This window comes from Triturus cristatus, chromosome 12 (assembly GCF_964204655.1).
Source record: "Triturus cristatus chromosome 12, aTriCri1.1, whole genome shotgun sequence".
Classification (NCBI taxonomy): Eukaryota; Metazoa; Chordata; class Amphibia; order Caudata; family Salamandridae; genus Triturus; species Triturus cristatus.
In genome coordinates, this window is record NC_140595.1 from 5,329,814 (window position 1) to 5,348,978 (window position 19,165).

The 19,165-nt window shown below is 47.7% G+C and overlaps 2 protein-coding genes across 3 annotated transcripts in view; one reads left to right on the forward strand and one right to left on the reverse strand.

Annotated features, from left to right (window-relative positions):
* LOC146772140 (uncharacterized) overlaps positions 1 to 19,165 on the forward strand; it is a 306,827-nt gene that overhangs the window by 277,346 nt on the left and 10,316 nt on the right. The gene's annotated exons all lie outside the window — the stretch shown is intronic.
* Positions 1,796 to 19,165, reverse strand: part of LOC146772143 (cold-inducible RNA-binding protein-like) — a 40,022-nt gene continuing 22,652 nt past the window's right edge. For both annotated transcript variants that reach the window (XM_085638600.1, XM_085638601.1), the window contains exons 6-7: positions 4,536 to 4,595; positions 1,796 to 2,305 (exon numbers count right to left, since the gene is read on the reverse strand). In XM_085638600.1, the coding sequence (XP_085494726.1) occupies positions 4,538 to 4,595 (58 nt within the window). In that variant the 3' untranslated portion in view covers positions 1,796 to 2,305; positions 4,536 to 4,537. The remainder of the gene's footprint in view (positions 2,306 to 4,535; positions 4,596 to 19,165) is intronic.

Here is a 19,165-nt window from a genome sequence, read left to right on the forward strand (position 1 = left end):
ACTCGCCATCTTCCATACTGGTAAGGAATAGGAGGCCAACAGGCATTAGCTATTAATAGACCATTCAGAACAAATTGCCTGATGCAAACACATTACAAGGATGTTCAGCTTCTGCTCATTTCAGGGCCTCCATAAGCCGTATCCCAGCAGGACTGGATTGTCATGTTCTGTGGGATGGACACTTGAGAGCTTCAACACAAGGGGACCAGTGTGTGCTATCTCTAAGCACCACCAGGCAATGCGGCTTCTGCTGCACTTTTTAAAAAAGTGATCAAACCAGGACACCTTGAAAGGGAGTAGTGCCTAAGCCAAATGCCTGGAATGGAATAAATATCTCTAGGAGCACATATTTTTAATTACCTGTGGAAGGCAGAGAGGTTCAAAGATTCCAAAGCTTTAAAAAACATAAAGGCCCCCAACCACCAAAGGTATTCTTCGAACGCCCCTCCGGGGAAAGTATTTCTGCTGGCATTTATCAAATCATCAAAATTCACAGCACCCATCGGACTGCAGAGTCACTGAACGGTATTCTGAGAAGAAAACATCTACAACTATAAAAACAGTGATAGCTATGTAAAGCATGCCCTCATACACAATAAAAGGTTAGTACGGTGCCAGCAATTTACAGCAGTCTGCACCACTTTGAGGTTGTGTTCAGGCTTAAGTAGGCAAAATAAAAACAAACGCCAATCGGGTTCAAGGGAAGCTGTGGAGGGAGGGCACCAATCTGATATCAGCATAGAAGCCAAGACTATATTCATTCATCAAGGAGAGCGGAGCAAGTGACCACCCTAAAGCTTCCAGTGTTCAGAGCATGCCTCACAGGCTCCTGTCCTCTTCACAGAAGAGCCCAGGTAAAGCAGCCAAACACAGAAGTAAGACATCATGAGAAGTGAAGATGACAAGAAGCAGAACTCAGAATGTTAAAAAACACAAAACACACCACAAAGCAGAACGAGCCCATCCATTTAGAGTGTGTAATGCGTTCAGTCACAACATCACCATTATGGCAGGGCCCTTTGCTGCTCGTAGTTGCCTGCATGTTGTGTATTTGGATCTGTGGCTTTGGCATTAAACCACTGCTGCACAGGTCACTGGGCTTTAAAGACAGCATAACACATTATGCTATACGCAATCCTAGAGCTACCCCGACCCCCCCCCCCCCCCCTCCCTGCCACTCCAAACAGGCATGGTAGGGACTGCTCACGAGCCCTTACTAGCTGGGTAAAGAAGATACTGTTAGCAGTTTCAGCTAGTACACCAAGTTCGATGAACCCCAGTTGGGATCGCAGTTTCCAGTAGAATTTAAGCCAATGGAAAATGAAGGGTGTCGCAAACTTCCAGGATTGTCCTCTAAGAAGTGCGAATGCTAAACCTGGTGTTGTAAGCAGCTTGACTGAGTCAAAGTCATTAAGGCATCTGCCAAACCTTCCCAGTCAAGTACTTACTCTCCTAAGTGCTTCCAGGCATGTTACTAGCAATCGGGTACCCAAGAGGCAGGATCCCCATAAGATGGATACTTTAAACAAACAGCACAGTTTCAAAGTTAACAAAAAAAAGCAAGGCCTATAAGGCTGCACACTGTGTCACCATCCCCAAAGAAATCCCATGCTGAAGTCCAAAAAGCTGGTGAGGCAGAGAAACAAATGACACCAATGTTACTGCCCTTAAGCCTACCATCCTGTGTCTTGTTGAAATATATTACCGTACGGCGGTAACAAGGTGCGCTTCAGAGCTCCCCTCATCTTCATCGAAATACCTTGTAGGTGATGTGCAACAAAGGCGTCGAACAGAGTTAATTTGAAACTTATTTTAATGAGGCTTCAGAAAATAAAGAGATTTCTTTTTGATAAAAACAAAAAGAGGAAAAAAGTACAGGTTCCTTTTAGCACTTCCAGTACAATTTGATAATATACACCGATTTAAAAGGAAATGAGCATTGAAAAATAAAAATCTGTTTAGATATACCAAGGAGGTTGTCCTTTCTTATGTACAAGCACCCAGGACTCCCTCCTACCTTGGTACAATAAAGGAAGGTTATAAAATGCTTTAAAATATGTTCCACTGAAAAATGAGGCACAATGATTCTGGGAAACGATTAAGTGTTCAGCAATAAACAAAGTTGAACGCTACCTACTGCGAACAGGCCAGATTCACACTAGAGGCCAGCCTGTTCTACAAGACTTCACACAACCATGTTAAAAGTATTCGAGTGGACTACTCGGCGCTGCTCCAAGAATCTTTCTAAATTCGGCCATTGGAAGGATGATCTTGAGTCGCGAAGGACTGTAACACGTGAGGTGAGCTGAGGACAAGAAGCAGGCAACATATTGTAAAGGCACTTGAGAAAACAGATCGGTCAAGCATTCAGTCCTAATATGTCGTAGGGTAGAATACCCCCATGGGAAAGCTTTGCAGCGCACCACTATCTAACAGCATTCACTCTTAGTAAGGCGTAAAACAGAGGGCTGCATGGTGTATCATTGTCCAATAGCATTCATTCCTATTAGGGTGTTGGGCAGAATGAGGTGTTGGCTGCACCAATATCCAATAGCATTCACTCCTAGTAAGGCAAGAGTAGAAGGCCCCCAGTGCACTTACAGAAAGGTGCACAAGTATCATTCACTCCTAGTAAGGTGAGGGGCAATAGGCCACCAGTGCTCTGGTTGCACAGCGCACCATTCTCCGATATCATTCGCTTCAAGTAAGGCGTAGGTCAGAAAGCTCACAGTGCGCTGGCTGTATGGTGCACCAATATCATTCACTCCTAGAAAGGCGCAGGGCAGAAGGCCCAAAGTGCTGTGGCTGTTCGATGCACCAGTATTCAATAACATTCACTCCTAATGAAGGGTAATGCAGTAGGTCCACAGTACCGGGGCTGTACGATGCACCAGTAATCAATAACATTCACTCCTAGTAAAGAGTAGTGCAGTAGGTCCACAGTGCGCTGGCTGCACGGTGCACCAATATCCAATGGCATTCGCTTCTAGTAAGGCGTACGGCAGAAGGCTCATAGTGCGCTAGTTGTACAGTGCATGAATACCAATGGCTTCATGTAAAGCATAGGACAGAAGGCCCATAGTGCACAGTCTGTTCACCAGCATTCACTCTTAGTAATGAGCAAGGCCTTCTATGTGCCAGGCTAAGTGAACCACTATCCATTAGCATTCAATCGTGGTAAAAGGTAAAGCAAAAGGCCTAATATGCACTGCACAGTGCACCAGTACATAGCACATAGCACTCACTTCCAGTAAGGTGTAGGGCAATAACTACAGCATGCAGGTTGTACTCTGAAGCAATACCCCATTAGAGTTTAATGCTTGTAAGCTGTAGGGAAGAAAGCCAAGAGTGTGCAGGTTTTCGGGCCCACCAACAGCGTTTACCTATGGTATGGCAATAGCATGCATATTTTAGGGTGCACTAAGGGTCAGTAGGTTTCACTTCTAGTTAGATGAAGGTGGAGAGCACAGAGTATGTGGGTTGTGCACTGCACCAAGGCCATTCACACCTAGCACGGTGCAGGCTAGACCTACAGTACTCCGGTTGTGAAGTGCCCCAAAACCAAATCATTTTTGGTTCAAATGAGGGGCAAGGTTAGAGCTGGAGCCCCACTGTACCACTTTGTGCACAGCACTAACATCCATGAAGGTGTTCACTGCACAGGGCACCAGTACCCTTCTAATAATGTATAGAGAAGCGAGGCCGTGATGTGTTGTCTGTACAGCGCGTGAATAGCCTTAATTCCTGGTGAGGTGTAGAGGAGAATGCCCACAATATGCGCTTGGTACGGTGCACTAACTTCCAATGGAACAGATCAGTGGGACAACAAGTTTTGCTGGTGGAAGGGCCTTTGCATTACTCCAATGTTCAGAGAGACAGGTCCAACCCCTCCCTTTTGTGGTCCAAGCGTTATTACTTAAGTCGCTTTGGGAAAAAAGCCCACAAAAAACTTTCAAGTATGGGAGTCATCCAGTTACTTTTAAGGATGATCAGAATTTCAGATTAAAAGAGCTTTAATACGCTTTAAGAGCTACAACTTGGGAACGAAGGGGGTTTATTAAACACCAGAGCAGGAGTGACAGCAGTGTGGAAGAAAACACAAGACACCACAGGAAGGTATTGCATCCACAAATAGTGGTCCCTCAGTCCCCTCCAGAAGGACCTTGCATACACTGATCAGGCCTTTGTCCAGCATGGGGACTCTCTCAGTTCGCTCCAGGGAGGACATACATACCATTAAGGGGATTACTTAATCTCCATGAGGAGCGCCCTACGTACACGGGCCTGAGTCTCAAGGGCGTACACGGGCCTGAGTCTCAAGGGCAACAAAGAGGGCGCTGCCTACATGAAAAGTACATGAGGGGCACCCTACGTCTACGGGCCTGAGTCTCAAGGGCAACAAAGAGGGCGCTTCGTACATGAAATGCACATGAGTGGGTCCTGCATGCACATTTTGAAGAATGTATGGACTTCATGTTAATAGATCTGATCTCATCTTACATTCGCAATAAGCAGACAATGAAGATTTCATTTACCATTAGTTGTAACTGTCTCTGTAGGATCCTCCCGACTGCTCGTAGCCCCCACTCCGGCCACTGAAAAAAAGAAACACACAAGTCTTATGATGAAGACAAGCAGAGCAATATCAGACAGACACCCTCTCAACCCCACCACCACCAACACGCAAGACCAGCTTCAACAAGGACGGTCTACCATGTGCATCGACACTTAGGGTCCCAGACAATGTTCCCTCTAATTTTTTCCTCTGTGTGCAGTAATGAATATGCTACTTACCAGTATGCATCTGTTCTTGGCATGTAGGGCTGCTGACATTCATATCTGTGCATAGATCGCCGCCTAGTGTTGGGTCCGGATGTTTGCACGTTGTTGTCCTGGAAGAGTCTTCGAAGTATCCTGAGATAGGTGACTCCTCCCCTGGACCACAGTGCGCATGGGCATCCTCTCCATCCTCAGATTGTTTTTCGCCATTGTGGCAGTGATGGAGTAGATACAGAACGTGATGACCATGCTATACAGTAATTCTGAGAGCTGCAGCTGCTACAGGCGCCGGGGAGGAGGGTGGGCGATATGAATGTCAGCAGCCCTACATGCCAAGAACAGATGCATACTGGTAAGTAGCATATTCAGTTCGAGGCATGTGGGCTGCTGAATTCATATCTGTGCATAGAATACATAGCAGTACCTCCCATTAGCGACGGCTACTAGTGCCAGCTGCAGCAGTCTGAAAAAGAGTTTTGAGAACAGCCTGTCCTACAGCTGCCTGCTGTTTTGAGTGTACATCTACACAATAGTGTTTGGTAAATGTATGTATAGTGGACCATGTGGCTGCTCTACATATATCATGTAAAGGAATGTTTCCCAGGAAAGCCATGGAGGCCCCTAACTTACGTGTTGAGTGGGCTCGTGGGGGAATCGTTAATGTGCGTTTAGCCTTTTGATAGCAAATTTGAATACATTTAACGATCCATCTGGCTATACCTGCTTTGGAGATGGCGTTGCCTTTGTGTTGTGGAGAAAAGGCAACGAAAAGTTGTTTTGTCTTCCTAAAGCCTTTAGTTCGGTCTATATAGTACATGAGGGCTCTTTTGACATCTAGTGTATGGAGCATTCTTTCAGCGACATTTTGTGGATTCTGAAAGAAGACAGGCAGTTCAATAGTTTGATTCATGTGGAACTGCGATATTACTTTAGGCATGAATTTGGGGTTGGTACGTAGTACGACCCTGTTTGCGTGAACCTGTATGAATGGCTCTTGAATGGTTAGTGCCTGGAGTTCACGAACTCTTCTCAACGAAGTGATTGCCACTAGGAAAGCTACTTTCCAGGTGAGGAATTGAATCTCACATGAGTGGAGGGGTTCGAAGGGTGGACCCATCAGTCGGGTGAGGACCAAGTTGAGGTTCCACACTGGTGCTGGTGGGTGTCTTGGGGGAATTACTCGTTTAAGTCCCTCCAAGAAGGCTTTGATGGCAGGCACTCTGAATAAAGAGAGGTGCTGCCTGTTTTGGAGATAGGCTGCTATTGCGGTTAAATGGATACGTATTGAGGTGTATGCCAGATTGCATCGGTATAGGTGTAAGAGGTAACAGATTATGTTTTGAATGGATGCGTCTAGCGGGTTAATGTCATTGTTATTGCAATAAATGACAAACCTCTTCCATTTGGCTGCATAGCAAGCTCTGGTAGTGGGTCTCCTAGCTTCCTTAATGATCTCCATACAGTCAGGTGGCAGGTTTAGGTAGCCAAACTCTAGGACTTCAGGAGCCAGATTGCCAGGTTCAGCTGTTGCGGATCTGGGTGCTGAATTTCTCCATGGTTCTGCGTCAAATGCGCGAGTTTGATCCGCAGCCTTTGATGCGGCACCACGGAAAGTTCCAGAAAGGCGGTGTACCATGGCTGGCGTGCCCATGTTGGAGCAACCAGGATGAGTGTCAGTGAGTGCTGTCGCAGTTTGCGTGCCACCAGCGGTATCAACGGCGCTGGGGGAAAAGCGTACGCAAATCTGCCGGACCAGTTCATCCATATTGCATTGCCCTGCGACTGTGGATGTGGGAACCTGACGGCAAAGCTTTGGCATTTTGCGTTTTCGCTTGTGGCGAATAGGTCTATCTCTGGATGACCCCACTGTTGGAAGTACGGTTGGAGTACTGACGGGTGTAGCTCCCACTCGTGCATCTGGTGGCTGTGTCTGCTGAGCAGATCCGCCATCTGGTTGTCCTTGCCGGGGAGGTGTTCCGCAATGAGGAATATGTTCCTCTGAATGGCCCACTTCCACATGCTCTGAGCCAGATGAGACAACTGTGGAGAGTGCGTTCCTCCCTGCTTCTGTATGTAGTACATGGCAGTCATGTTGTCCGTCCGGATCAACACGACTTTGTTGCACAAGTGTACCTTGAAGGCTTTCATTGCCAGGAAGATTGCCATCAGTTCGAGAAGGTTGATGTGCATCTTCTTTTGTTGTATTGTCCATAGTCCCTGCACTGTGTAATTGAGTACATGAGCTCCCCATCCCTGGAGAGACGCGTCCGCTGTCAGTATTATTTGTGGAACAGGCTCGTGGAACGGTCGGCCCTTGCAAAGGTTTTGTGGATTCCACCAATGCAGAGAGTTGTATGCCCGACCGCTCACCAACACTAGGTCTTTTAATTGCCCGTGAGCCTGATTCCATTGACGTGCCAAGCACTCCTGAAGCGGGCGCATATGTAGTCTCGCGTGCGGGACTATGAAAATGCAGGAGGCCATCATGCCTATCAACTGCATGAACACTCGCGCAGGAAGGGAGTGTTGGGGTTTGAACTTTGAGATCAGCATTTGCATGCCGTTGATCCTCACTAAATTTGGCTGAGCTGTGGCTGCCAGAGTGTCTATGGTCGCACCTAGGTACTGTTGTACGTGTGCGGGTTGGAGATGTGATTTTGGGTAATTTAGTGAGAATCCCAGACTGTGAAGAAGGTGAATGGTGCGGGACATGTGGCTGGCACATTGCTGGGCTGACTTTGCCTGAACAAGCCAGTCGTCCAGGTAAGGGTAGATGTGAATGTGTTGCCTCCGTAGATGTGCAGCCACCGTAGCTAGGCACTTTGTGAAAACTCTGGGTGCTGTTGTCACGCCGAAGGGGAGGACTTTGAATTGGTAGTGCTGCCCTTGAATAGTGAACCTGAGATATTTTCTGTGTGACGGGTGTATGGGTATGTGGAAATACGCATCTTTGAGGTCTAGCGTGGCTAGGAAGTCTCCCTGTCTGAGCAGCGGGAGAACCTGCTGTAGGGTGAGCATGTGGAAATGCTCTGAGAGAATGTAGTGGTTGAGGGGTCTCAGGTCTAGTATAGGTCTGAGTGACCTGTCCTTTTTTGGTATTAAGAAGTACAGAGAGTACACCCCTGTCCCTTGCTGGTGGACGGGCACGACCTCTATTGCGCCTTTTCGCAGCATACTTAGCACTTCCTGCTGTAATAATGCTAAGTGCTCTGAGGACATAGGACGGTGCTTTGGCGGTATTGTGGGTGGAGTGGAGGTTAATTTGAGGCAGTAACCGCGTTGGATAACATCTTTGACCCACCTGTCCGTGGTGATGGTATTCCACGTGGACAGGAACCGCTGGAGTCTTGCCCCGACAGGTGTTATGTGGTCGGGGGGAAGGGAATGGGCGTCACTGTTTGTTTTTGGGGGAGGACCTGGTATTGCCGTAACCGCGTCCTCTGCCCTTCGTGCTGGAGCCACGATATCCACCTCGGGTGTTTTTATTGTAGGTACTCTGAGTGCCCCCTTTATTGTAGGTTTGATGTGACCCCTGTCCTCTACCCGCTCCTCTATTTCCGGGGCGACGAAAGGAGCCACTACGAAATGTCTGCGTTTGCAGAGCCCCCATTGACTTTGCAGTGTCTGTGTCTTTTTTGATCTTTTCTAGGGTGGTGTCAACCTCTGGTCCGAATAAGTAGTCGGGGTTGGCAGGCTGATTGAGGATGTTATTTTGAACCTCAGGTTTGAATCCGGAGATTCGTAACCAGGCGTGTCGTTGTAGCATGACGCTGGTGTTTATTGCTCTCGCAGCTGTGTCGGCGGCATCCAGTGCACACTTAATGGATGCGTTTGTGAGAAGTTGTCCCTCCCTGATGAGGAGCTCCGCTGCCTCTTTGTACTCGTCTGGTAGATGTTGGAGTAGGGACTCGAATGTGTCATAGTGTGAGCGATCGTAGCGAGCTAGGAGCGCCTGTGTTATTGGCAATGCGCCATATGTTTGCCGCCTGGGCTGCAATCCTTTTGCCGGAGGTCTCTAGCACCTTGAACTCTTTGTCCGGGGGAGGAGCATCACCAGTTGTCTGCGAGTGTGCCCGTTTGCGAGCGTTAGCAACTACGATGGAGTCCAGAGGTAACTGGCCTCTAATGTACGTAGGGTCCCCAGGTGCGGGCTTGTATTTTTTCCTCGATCCTGGGGTTTATTACCCGTGCCCTGGTTGTTTCCTTGAAAATGTCCTTTGCTGGCTTGAGGACACCTTTTAACATGGGCAGAGTCCTTACAGTCCTCTGAAAGGATGCTAAAGTGTCCACCAAGAAATCGTCCTCGATTGTGTCTGAGTGGAGTTGCACTCAATGATTGGCTGCGGCACGTTCAATGAGGGCGTTGAATGCAGCAGTGTCCTCTGTGGGAGATGTTTTTGCGCCATAAAGCTGCGTGTCCTGGGTATCCATAGCGGCACCCGGGTCTACAGGGTCATCCCAAGCTTGATCAGGGTCCTGCTGGTCCTCAGGGTCCATATCCCTGGGGTAGGTGGTGTCGTCACCCATGTAGTCCTCTATTGCGTCCGTGTCGGAGTGCGTCGGAGAGAAGGACTGTGGATCTGGATAGGAGGTGTGGAGGCGTTCATAAAGAACTGGTTCCGATTCCGCCGGTAGTTTTTGCTTTAGCGGGATTCTGTAAGAGTCCAAAGCCTGCTCGGAAGTGATCTTCCGCTTTCGGAGCATGAGCCTGCCGGTGTCGGCGTCGATGAAGTGGGACGGTGATGTCCCAGTAGGAGAGTGTTCAGTAGATGGGGACCTTGTCTGGGTGACACGTGTTGTGATCTCGAATAGTTTTGGCGCCATGGATGGCGGCAAACCAAAGGTGATGTTGGTTGGTGCCGAAGGTGCCTTTTGAGCCTTTTTCGGCTCGGAGCCCGACGTGGCCTGGAGGGCTGCCTTTTCTCTGATACGTTGCAAGGACGCTGCAACTTGTCGCACCGAGAACGCCGACGGTTCTTTGGCGCCGAGTGGTTCTGTAGAGGTAGGTGTGGACTTCTTTGGAGCCACAGGGTCATCGAGTCGAGGAGAGGTAGTAGCCGTCGACGGCGTCGATGATTGGACCGTAGTCGCTGCTTTTGAGGTGGATTCCGATGGAGCGGCCATTTTAACCTTGGTGGTCGGTGCCGATTGTTTCGGTGCCGGGGGCCGAGGCGCTTTGGTGGTACCGATGGCCTTTCTCTTTGGATCGGCGCCGACATCGGCTGCAGCGAGTTCGGCACCGAAGTCCCTTTTGGTGCAGTCGGAGCCGACGGTTTTGGCTGGCGTCGAAGGAGTGGTGGTCTTCGAGCCGACCAGTGTCAGTTTCACTTTCGGTTTCTGTTGAACCGGTGCGACAATTGGTTTCGTGGAAGGGAAACCAGTCTTTTTGGGTAATAATGGCTCTCGCTGGATGTCCGAGGCCGGGCCGAAGAACTGCGGCATTGATCTCGGGTAAGGCCCGAAGGCGATCCCTCGACCGGAGCCGTAGACTGACGCACTGTGATAGCCTCCGTTTGGACGGGTAGGCCCTGCTCGTCACCAGAGCTACCTTCTTCGGCCCCTAAGGCCTCATCGTAGTCTCCTACCTCATCGCCGGCTTCTTCCCTGTGAAAAAGCTCTTCATCTACGTCTTCCGATCTGGAACCGTGTTCGGAAGCGGGGCTGGAGTGTATGTTTTCCACGCTTTCAACATCTTCGTCCTCGGTGCTGAAGATGTTGGTCGGGGCCGGTGCCGCTAGCTGCGCTTCTAGTCTCTCGGCTCATCGATTCCGGAGAGTCTTCTTGGATCTGAATTGGGCACAGGCCATACATTTCGATTCGTCGTGATCCGGCGAGAGGCATTTGTTGCACACCGGGTGGACTTCGATATGTGGATATTTCGCGTGGCAAACAGGACACCGCTTGAATGGGGTCCTTGATTCCATCGTCGATGTAAGGTCGATGGTCGGATGAAACGGATCCGAAAAAGTTGTTAAGGTCGCTAAACTAGCAAGTAAACTGTCGACACCGATCGGGAACAGTACCGACGAAAACTAAAGGCCTTTTGGCCTGAAAACTAAATTTTCCTAACTTGAGTCAAGATAAGCACATCCGAACCCAATGGCGGAAAAAAACAATCTGAGGATGGAGAGGATGCCCATGCGCACTGTGGTTCAGGGGAGGAGTCACCTATCTCAGGATACTTCGAAGACTCTTCCAGGACAACAACGTGCAAACATCCGGACCCAACACTAGGCGGCGATCTATGCACAGATATGAATTCAGCAGCCCACATGCCTCGAACTGAAGGGCCTCTGTGCACTGCAACCATGACTTTGTGACCAGCTCACTATGCAAGCGAGTCCTTTTCTCAAATGCATGATATTCAAAATGGGCAAGGAGCCCGCAGACAGTAAAACTGTAGGGAGTAAGGTACCTTGTTTCAGTGTGCTGTCAATTGAGGGGCAAATCCATTAAGATTAATATTAAAGAGCGACAAAGACACTTAAGCAAGTACTCTGTTGATTTTTAAATAGTTCAAGATGAACAATTTGAAAACTTGGGGCCAAGGAGCTCTCTGTTCAGATCGACTCTGTGTGGTTATGCTGAATGTTCTGGATACAGTAAAAAGACGGTGTATCACATCCCCACAGTGGACTGGTTTTCACCAGTCATAGAGCTCTAATCAAAGTGAGCAGATGATGCAGGTGCTTGTCCTGTTAACAGAGGTCACTTTCTTTCACCACTCAGAAGTAGCTGAAGAAGAAAAGCCTGAAAGTCTCGGACAGGGTTCCTGTGTTTAGCTGTCAATCCTGCAGATCCTCATAGTCTGTTTCTTTCACATTAGATGGAAATTTCAATAGACACGTATTTGACTACTGCCCTGTGTGCTCTACAAAGAGGCCAAGGATTGGATGATCAGGTCTTGTGAGCACCATGATCTGCTCACATGCACAGTGAGACACTTGCATTGTATTCAGCCTTAACTACAAGCACCCAGACACGTAGAAGGCACTCCGTGCAGAGTATGCCCTATACAAGAGCTGTCTGTTGCTTGAAAAAAGTAGAGAAACACATCTGGAATAACAGTTCTCCCAGGGAATACAAGATGAAATAAAACAAGAAACGTGAAATGTAAACTGGTAAACATCGCTGACTTGACAGGACTGAGCCCAATAACGCAGTGGGAATCGCCCATTTCTTGCAGCGCTATTTTTCTAATTTGTTTGGGAGGGAAATCAGAAACGCGGCGCCATTTGTCTGTGTGCCAGTCAGGTTAGAGCACGCTAGTTGGACTCTTGTTTCCACACAAGCCATTTGAACAGAAGAACAAATAAAAGAAACATTTTAAAAAAACAGTCAATTCTTTTCATACTCATAGATTTTGCACATGCATTAGGATTTATTGGTATTTATAGTGCGCATCAATCATCCCGAGGGACATCACGGTGCTTAGGACGGGTTTTAGTGCAGTGCAAGTTAGTCAGTTGAATCGGATCAGCATCTAGGAAACAGGTTGGTTTTTAGTTTTTTCCTGAACAGAAAGTAATCATCTTTCAGGCGAAGATCAAGGGGTAGGTTATTCCAAAGGACCGCAGCTGATTTGGAAAAGGACCGATCGCCCATCCTGACTTTGGAAGTGCATTTGACTGAGGCGAGAGCCAGATGACATGATCTCAGATTGCGCAAAGGGACATGGAATTGTAACTTATCTTGCAAGATGTTTGGCCCTTTTTTATGCAATGTTTTATGCCTGTCTAGTTTCTACAAAGTGGCTTGTGAAAGTGCGCTGTATCAATAAATAATAGAGGTGGATGAGCCACTTAATCCTTGAGACTGGCTTGAGCCAGACGATGGGCTCTGGCTCAACTAGAGGTCCTCTTGGAACCTCAAGCTCAAAACGAGTTGAGGTTTCATGTGATTTTTCTTGCCACCCTCGCTCTACCCTTGTGCACAAACATAAAAACAAGGCATTAAGGGCCACATGCATCATTGGAATTACCGGTTGCAAAGGGGCAGATTCGCAGAATCTGCTCCTTAGCGACGAGTATTTTTGCTTTTGGGGTGCATCATCCCAAATGCAAAAGTCGCAATTTGAGGAATCGCTAAATATGCGATTACTTAAATTGCAATTGCATTTAAGGAATTGCAATGCGTGAACCCAAAAATTATTGCGAGTTCGCAATTATGAAACGCAAATTACCGTCAAAGTTGATGGTAATTTGCGAGAACTTAGAAAATTGCACAAAAGTGAATTTTTCTAACTTCCATGTTGCACACATACATGCCCTTGGGGCATGTGTGTGAGCGCAACATGTGATAATGTAATTTCAGGGGTGCATCAGGGTATCCTTTTGGCCCCCCATGCACCCTTGAAATTGCATGCGTAATTTGAAAGTACCTATTTGGTACTCGCAAATTGCGCGTGCAATTCCCATTCATTCCTATGGGCCTATTGGCCCATAGGAATTAATGGAAAGCCAATCCATAATTGCGACTCGCAATTTGGGACTAGCAATAAAGGAATGTGTAGGAATTGCAATTTTTTTTTGCGATTCCTACATGCATAGGCAATTGCGATTTCATAACTGCGATTCCTTAATAATAGCAAATAAGGAATCGCATTTGCCTATTTTGATGCTTGTGCACCTAACATTTTACGCAAACACAAGAGTCAAATATAAAGCCAGTTAGTGGCGGATTTGTACAAAGTGAAACCACAAAACCTGTGATTAATCCAGGCTTCCCAGCTTAACCAAACGGTCTGATCTTAGTAAAATATTTTGTTTCACCAATCCACCATTTTTGTCATTTCCACCTTCAAATCTGTGCATCCAGAATTTGGGCTGTACAAATATATTAGGTTTGGTTTAATATACTATGATTTTGCTCCATCTATGAGTTATGTTATGTTATCATTAATTTATACAGCGCGCAGCTACTCAAAAGTGTCCCGGCGCTAAACTCATGGAAAAAAGAGGAAGAAGAGAGGCAAAACCCATCATACTAAAAAAGCAAAGTTTTCTAATTTTCCTAATAAGTCTGTGATTAACATACATGGAGCACATGACAACTGTTTTGCCTGTTAGTTCACTAAAGGCATTTTCGCCAAGACAGGTGTACAAATGGTTCCAACTTTATATTTTAAAAAATTGCTTTTAATAATGACCTGTAAAGTGAACGTATAATATAACCTGTTAGTGTCAAAGCTGCCTCATGTGAAAGAAATATTCCCTTTTTAGGTCTCGGCTAGCGAAGGCTGCGCTTGCGCAGTCTCGCTCGCGAAATTTAATGACTGGGAGAAGAGGGGCTTGAACCCGCCCCTCTTCTCCCCTGTTCTCCATTGGCTGGCCTCGTAAATGCTGGCCAGCCACTGGAGAAGAGGTCAATCACTCCGATTAGGCCCCGTCCTTTTCGGATCGGGGGGCGTGTTTTTTGCGAGAAGTCTCAAGGAGGAGACAACAGCAAAACACGCCCCCGAATCCGAAAACGACGCTGCCTTTCTCCAAGGCATTTCTGCTCTGCCTCGGAGAAAGGCGGTGGTGTGCTTATGCAGTGGTGTGCTTGTTTTTCTCGTTGTTAATTTCAACATGATTAAATGCTTGTCACTCTCTCCCACTCTATATTATTAAACTTTTCAAAGAGTGATTGACTGCCCGCCAGTTTTTAATCGTATTTTTTTTATTGGTGCCTGTCCTCCATGTTTGTTTCCATTTTGAGCAATTAGTGGATGAAAGTCAAAGCAGCAAACTCGGACTGATGTTTGCGTCGGCGTGGAACAGTATGCGTCTCATTAAACTGCTGTTGTCTGTTTACTTTGTATTTTTGCTGTCGAGGGAGGGTTTCGGTCTGCGCGGGGATTTTTAAATATTTATTCGTTCTCGGTGCATAGTAACATCTGCTCAGCGTGCAAGGGTCCGCTCGGTTTTCTGGCCTGTGGGGGGAGCTGAAAGGAAAATGGTGTCTTTTTGTCTAAAAACCTGACGGGCGGGTGTCGCATTTGTGCGCACAGAATAGAACACCAGGCAGTGTACAGTAGCGTAGCAAGGATGACATGAACCCGGGTGCAAGGTCCCATTGACTGCTGTTAATATGGTGAAATACAGCATTGTCGGTGTTCATTCGGCTCCTCACGGCTCTGGGCCCCCTATTGCCTTTCCACTGCCCCTGTTCTCTTCCTCCGTTGTCCCGCTGCTGATTTTCCTACCATTAGTAATCTCAGCGTCCCCTCTTGTTGGAGAGGATGCAGAGTAAACTGCCTATTTTGAACCTGGGAAATCAGGTTCGAGTCTTGCCGTCCACACAACAATCTGTGATTCTAAGCAAATCACAATCTCCCAGTGCTTAAAAACATAAACGTGAGACTGCGATATAATTGGGGTGCGCTGTAGAAAAAAAAATGCAACTGTTTTCGTGTAGAACGTGCATTTCGACGAAAAACAGCAGGGAGGCGGGACCTTTAGATGGGCGTGACTGTACTTCGTTCGTCGTTTCATCAATACAATTATTTTCCAACTATTTTTTGCCATTTGTAGCGGAGAGGGTTATTAGGCTTCTGAGCTAATAACCTATTCTTTTAAAAAACGATAACTTGTTCAACCGGCCATTCAAAATATTAAACAATACTTTCTATTACCTGGCACACTTAAGGTTATCCAATCACGGTCATGTTTGATTTTGTTTTTACTGCGAACGCTTTTTTGTTTGCCTTTTCAAAAGCTTTTAGCGGAGACTGTAGCAAATACATCTCTGAAATGGCCACCAGGCTCTTATAGACCCTACTACAGCAGCACGAATGTAAACGGGGACCGCCTCTCAAGGGTGGGTTCGCCATAACTTTAAACGTCGAGTGGGCGGGGCAAAAGCATGGTAAGTGGTATCTAGCCCCCAAGGCTGTTAGGGAGCACTGAAATAAAACGACCCGTGGTTCCTATTTATTTGTTTAAGGCGACCTGAAAAATACTTTTTTTTTTTAATGAATACTGTTCGATAATAAAAGTAAATAAATCGTGAAAAAAGTCTTGAGATAATTCCAATCCTGAACCTCATTGAAGCCGTACATCTTATATTTTTGAAAATTATGAACGACATGAAGTGTTGTCAAGAGTGTTTCATTTACATTAAACAACCTACGTGGGGTTCTTCATAGCTGTTTGCGAGAGTACTATGAATTTCGTCACTTCAAGATGGCCGTCTTGGTGACAGACGCTGGACAACTTCCTGCGCCCAGTCCGCGTAGGTCCGTGACGAGAAAATTCTTTTTAGGTCTCGGCTAGCGCAGGCTGCGCTTGCGCAGTCTCGCTCGCGAGATTTAACAAGCATTTACAATGCAATGGTCTCGGCATTGGTAAAGTTAGAGCTATTGGCATTGCTCATGACATTATTTTTGTTAATGTTTTTGTTTTTAAAACATGTACAGAAACGGCATTGTCATGAGCAATGCCAATAGCTCTAACTTTACCAATGCCGAGACCATTGCATTGTAAATGCTTGTTTTATTCTGAAAAGAATTTATCATATTTTAAATGTTGCTTGTTGTACGATTAAAATGGCTAACATTCCCAGGGCTCTTCTCATGCAAGGTGTCTTACAGCCAGGCCACACTCTTGGCTTGGCTTTAGCTCTGCTTGCCTTGTTACTTTATCTTGCCCACTTCTAATAAATAAGCACATTCAGTTCCGTTTCTGAAGTTTTTTTCCAGCAAGACGTCTCTTCACATGTCGCATATATCCCACAGGAATGTATGAGCTGTTCTGTGCTACTTTGTACAGAAGCTGTAGACCCTCACCAGTTGAACTAATAACAGTGTCGGAATCACGGATCGAAAGGTGCACCAACATGTCATAATGTATATACTGCATGTGAGAAAGTGCCATCTTTCTTGCATGGTATGCCTCCACTTTTTGCTGAATTGCTGAATGTACTTTGACTGAGTGTGCCCTGGACTCCTGCCAATCAGGTGTCCAGGGCCTATGTTCCTTCCCTAAAACACACAAAACCCAAATTGTCAAACCCTGGCCACATGTCAGCCCCTGGTAAATGGTACCCTAGGTACCCAGGGCCTTGTGACGAGGGAAGGCCTCTAAGGGCTGCAGCACTCCTTGTGCCACCCTTAGAGGCCCTGTATCCTTACACACACACTGCCTTTGCAGGCTGAGCGTTTGGGTGCAAGACAAAAACAAAGTCGACATGGCACACATCCCTGTGTGCCATGCCCATCACCTACACTGCCATGGCATACATCAGTCACCCCTCTAGCTGGGTGCCTTATGACAATGGTGTGGGCACAGGAGCAGGAGCCCTGTGCCCCTACAGTACCCAGGTCCATTCCTGGGCACTGTAAGTGCAGTGCTGCCATTTAAGAGTACATGGTGCTGAGAGCTCGTCAAACACGAGCTCCACAGCACCATAATGACAACACTGAAGACTGAGAAGTTTGGTATCAAACTTCTCAGCACATTAAACCCACACTGATGCCAGTGTGGGATTTTATGTACCCAGCACCCCAGAGGGCATCTTAGAGGTGCCCCCTTAAACCTAACCTACAATCCACGTCTGCTCTGAGGCTGCCTAAGCTGCCACCCAGCAGACATGTTGCTGGACCCCTGGGTAGGAGAGCCCCTGCTCTCCTGGGCCTGCAACAATGCACATCCTGGGCGAGGTGCTAAATCTCCTCTCCCAGGATGGGCAGGGGGAAGCTTCAAAGGCATGCCGCCTCTGTGAGCTTCCCCAGGCCCCTGCAACCCTTACCCTGGCGGGAAGCTTTGGCCGGAAACCCCAAATAAGGACAGGTGATGTGCCAGCCTGCCAACCCCACCCCTCAGGTGGGGGAGGCGAGGTGAAGCACATCTCCGGGCTCTCGCCATCTTGAAGATGGGGAGCCCTACCCTATCAGGACTAGGCTACTGCCCCCCTCCCACAGGAGAGAGGCAGGATAGGGGGTGTACCCACCCCAAGACAGGGACCCATTGGTCCCTGCCCTTCACCTACCTGTAACGCACCTAAATCTAGTATTTAGGGGCACCCTGAACCTTCCTTCCCCAGATTCAAAACTACAAAGAGCAAGAAGAAAGAAGACCTGCCCTGCAGCTGCTAAAAAGAGGAAGACACCAACTGCTTTGGCCCCAGCCCTACCGGCCTGTCGACCCTCAAACCTGCTCCTGCTCCAACCCGGCACCTCTTGTGGCCAGCAACCTCACCAATCCCGGAGGACCTGGCTACCTTTTGGCTCTAAGACCCTGGGACTCCCATGAGTAGAGGCTCTACTCAAAACCTATCTCTAATCCCTGGCAGCAGCCCGGAACCGCGAACCCAGCACACTGTGCACCAGCCAAGCCTGGCCAGTGCCGGAGTGAACAAAGACCCTGAGGACGACCCCACGGCGACTGTGACCCCGAGTCCGGCACCCAAGGACCCCCTCGACACTCCTGGAAGCCTGCAGCCTCAGAACAAGTTGCCCCCCCAATCGCGATCAACAGAGGTTAAGATTTCCCGACACCAAAAGGCACCCCTGCACGCGGCGCCCCACGGCCCCCTGTGCCCAGTCCTGGGTTACCTACCTATCCTCCAACTACCCAACTTACCTCTCGAAGTGGTGGTGGCACCTGAAGAGTCCTCGTTCCCGAGCTTGCAGTCTTTTCCTAAACCGGAGATTTCCCATTTAAATCAATTGAGTGCCCGAAGACTCAAAAGCACTCTGCATCCAGCCGCCCGAGTGGCCCTGGCAGTGAAAACTCTACACCTACCCACTTCCCCACTTGCCCTGAGTAAGTTACCAGGAGCCCAGCTCCCACAGCCGCGTGGCTTGCCAGTCAGCAGCCACCAACCAAGGCCCCCCCCTATCCCTCATAGGATAACATTGGGCCTAACTCTCTCTGCACCCGGCCGCCCTAGAGCCGCTGAGGGTGAACCAAACTGAACCTACCTGACCCTGGGGGACCCCTGAGTCTATGCCCAGAACCTCAACTCTGCCAGTCGAGTACTTACCCTTAAACCGCAAACTATTTTCCTCATAGGGTAACATTGACTGGCTTTTTCCTGAAATTTCTTCTAAGTATGGACTTTTCAAATCTTAAAATGTTCACCAAAAATCAGGCGAGTAACGAAAACGAAATTACTCACCTGCTCTTAGGTGAGCTCCCAGTGCTGGATCTTGGTGCCCAGCACTGACTCTGAAAAATACTTACAACTGTACTTACCCTTAACTCAATTTTCTTCCATAGGAAACCATTGACTGTTTTTCTGTGAAATTTCTTCTATTTCTGCAATCTTTAAATATTCTTCAAAAATCGTATATCTGAAAACGTAATTACTTTTTTGGATAAAGGTCCCAGTACGGAGTCTAGGCACCCAGTACTGGATTACAAAAGTAACGAGAACCTCCTGTACCTGTAACCTGAATTTTCTT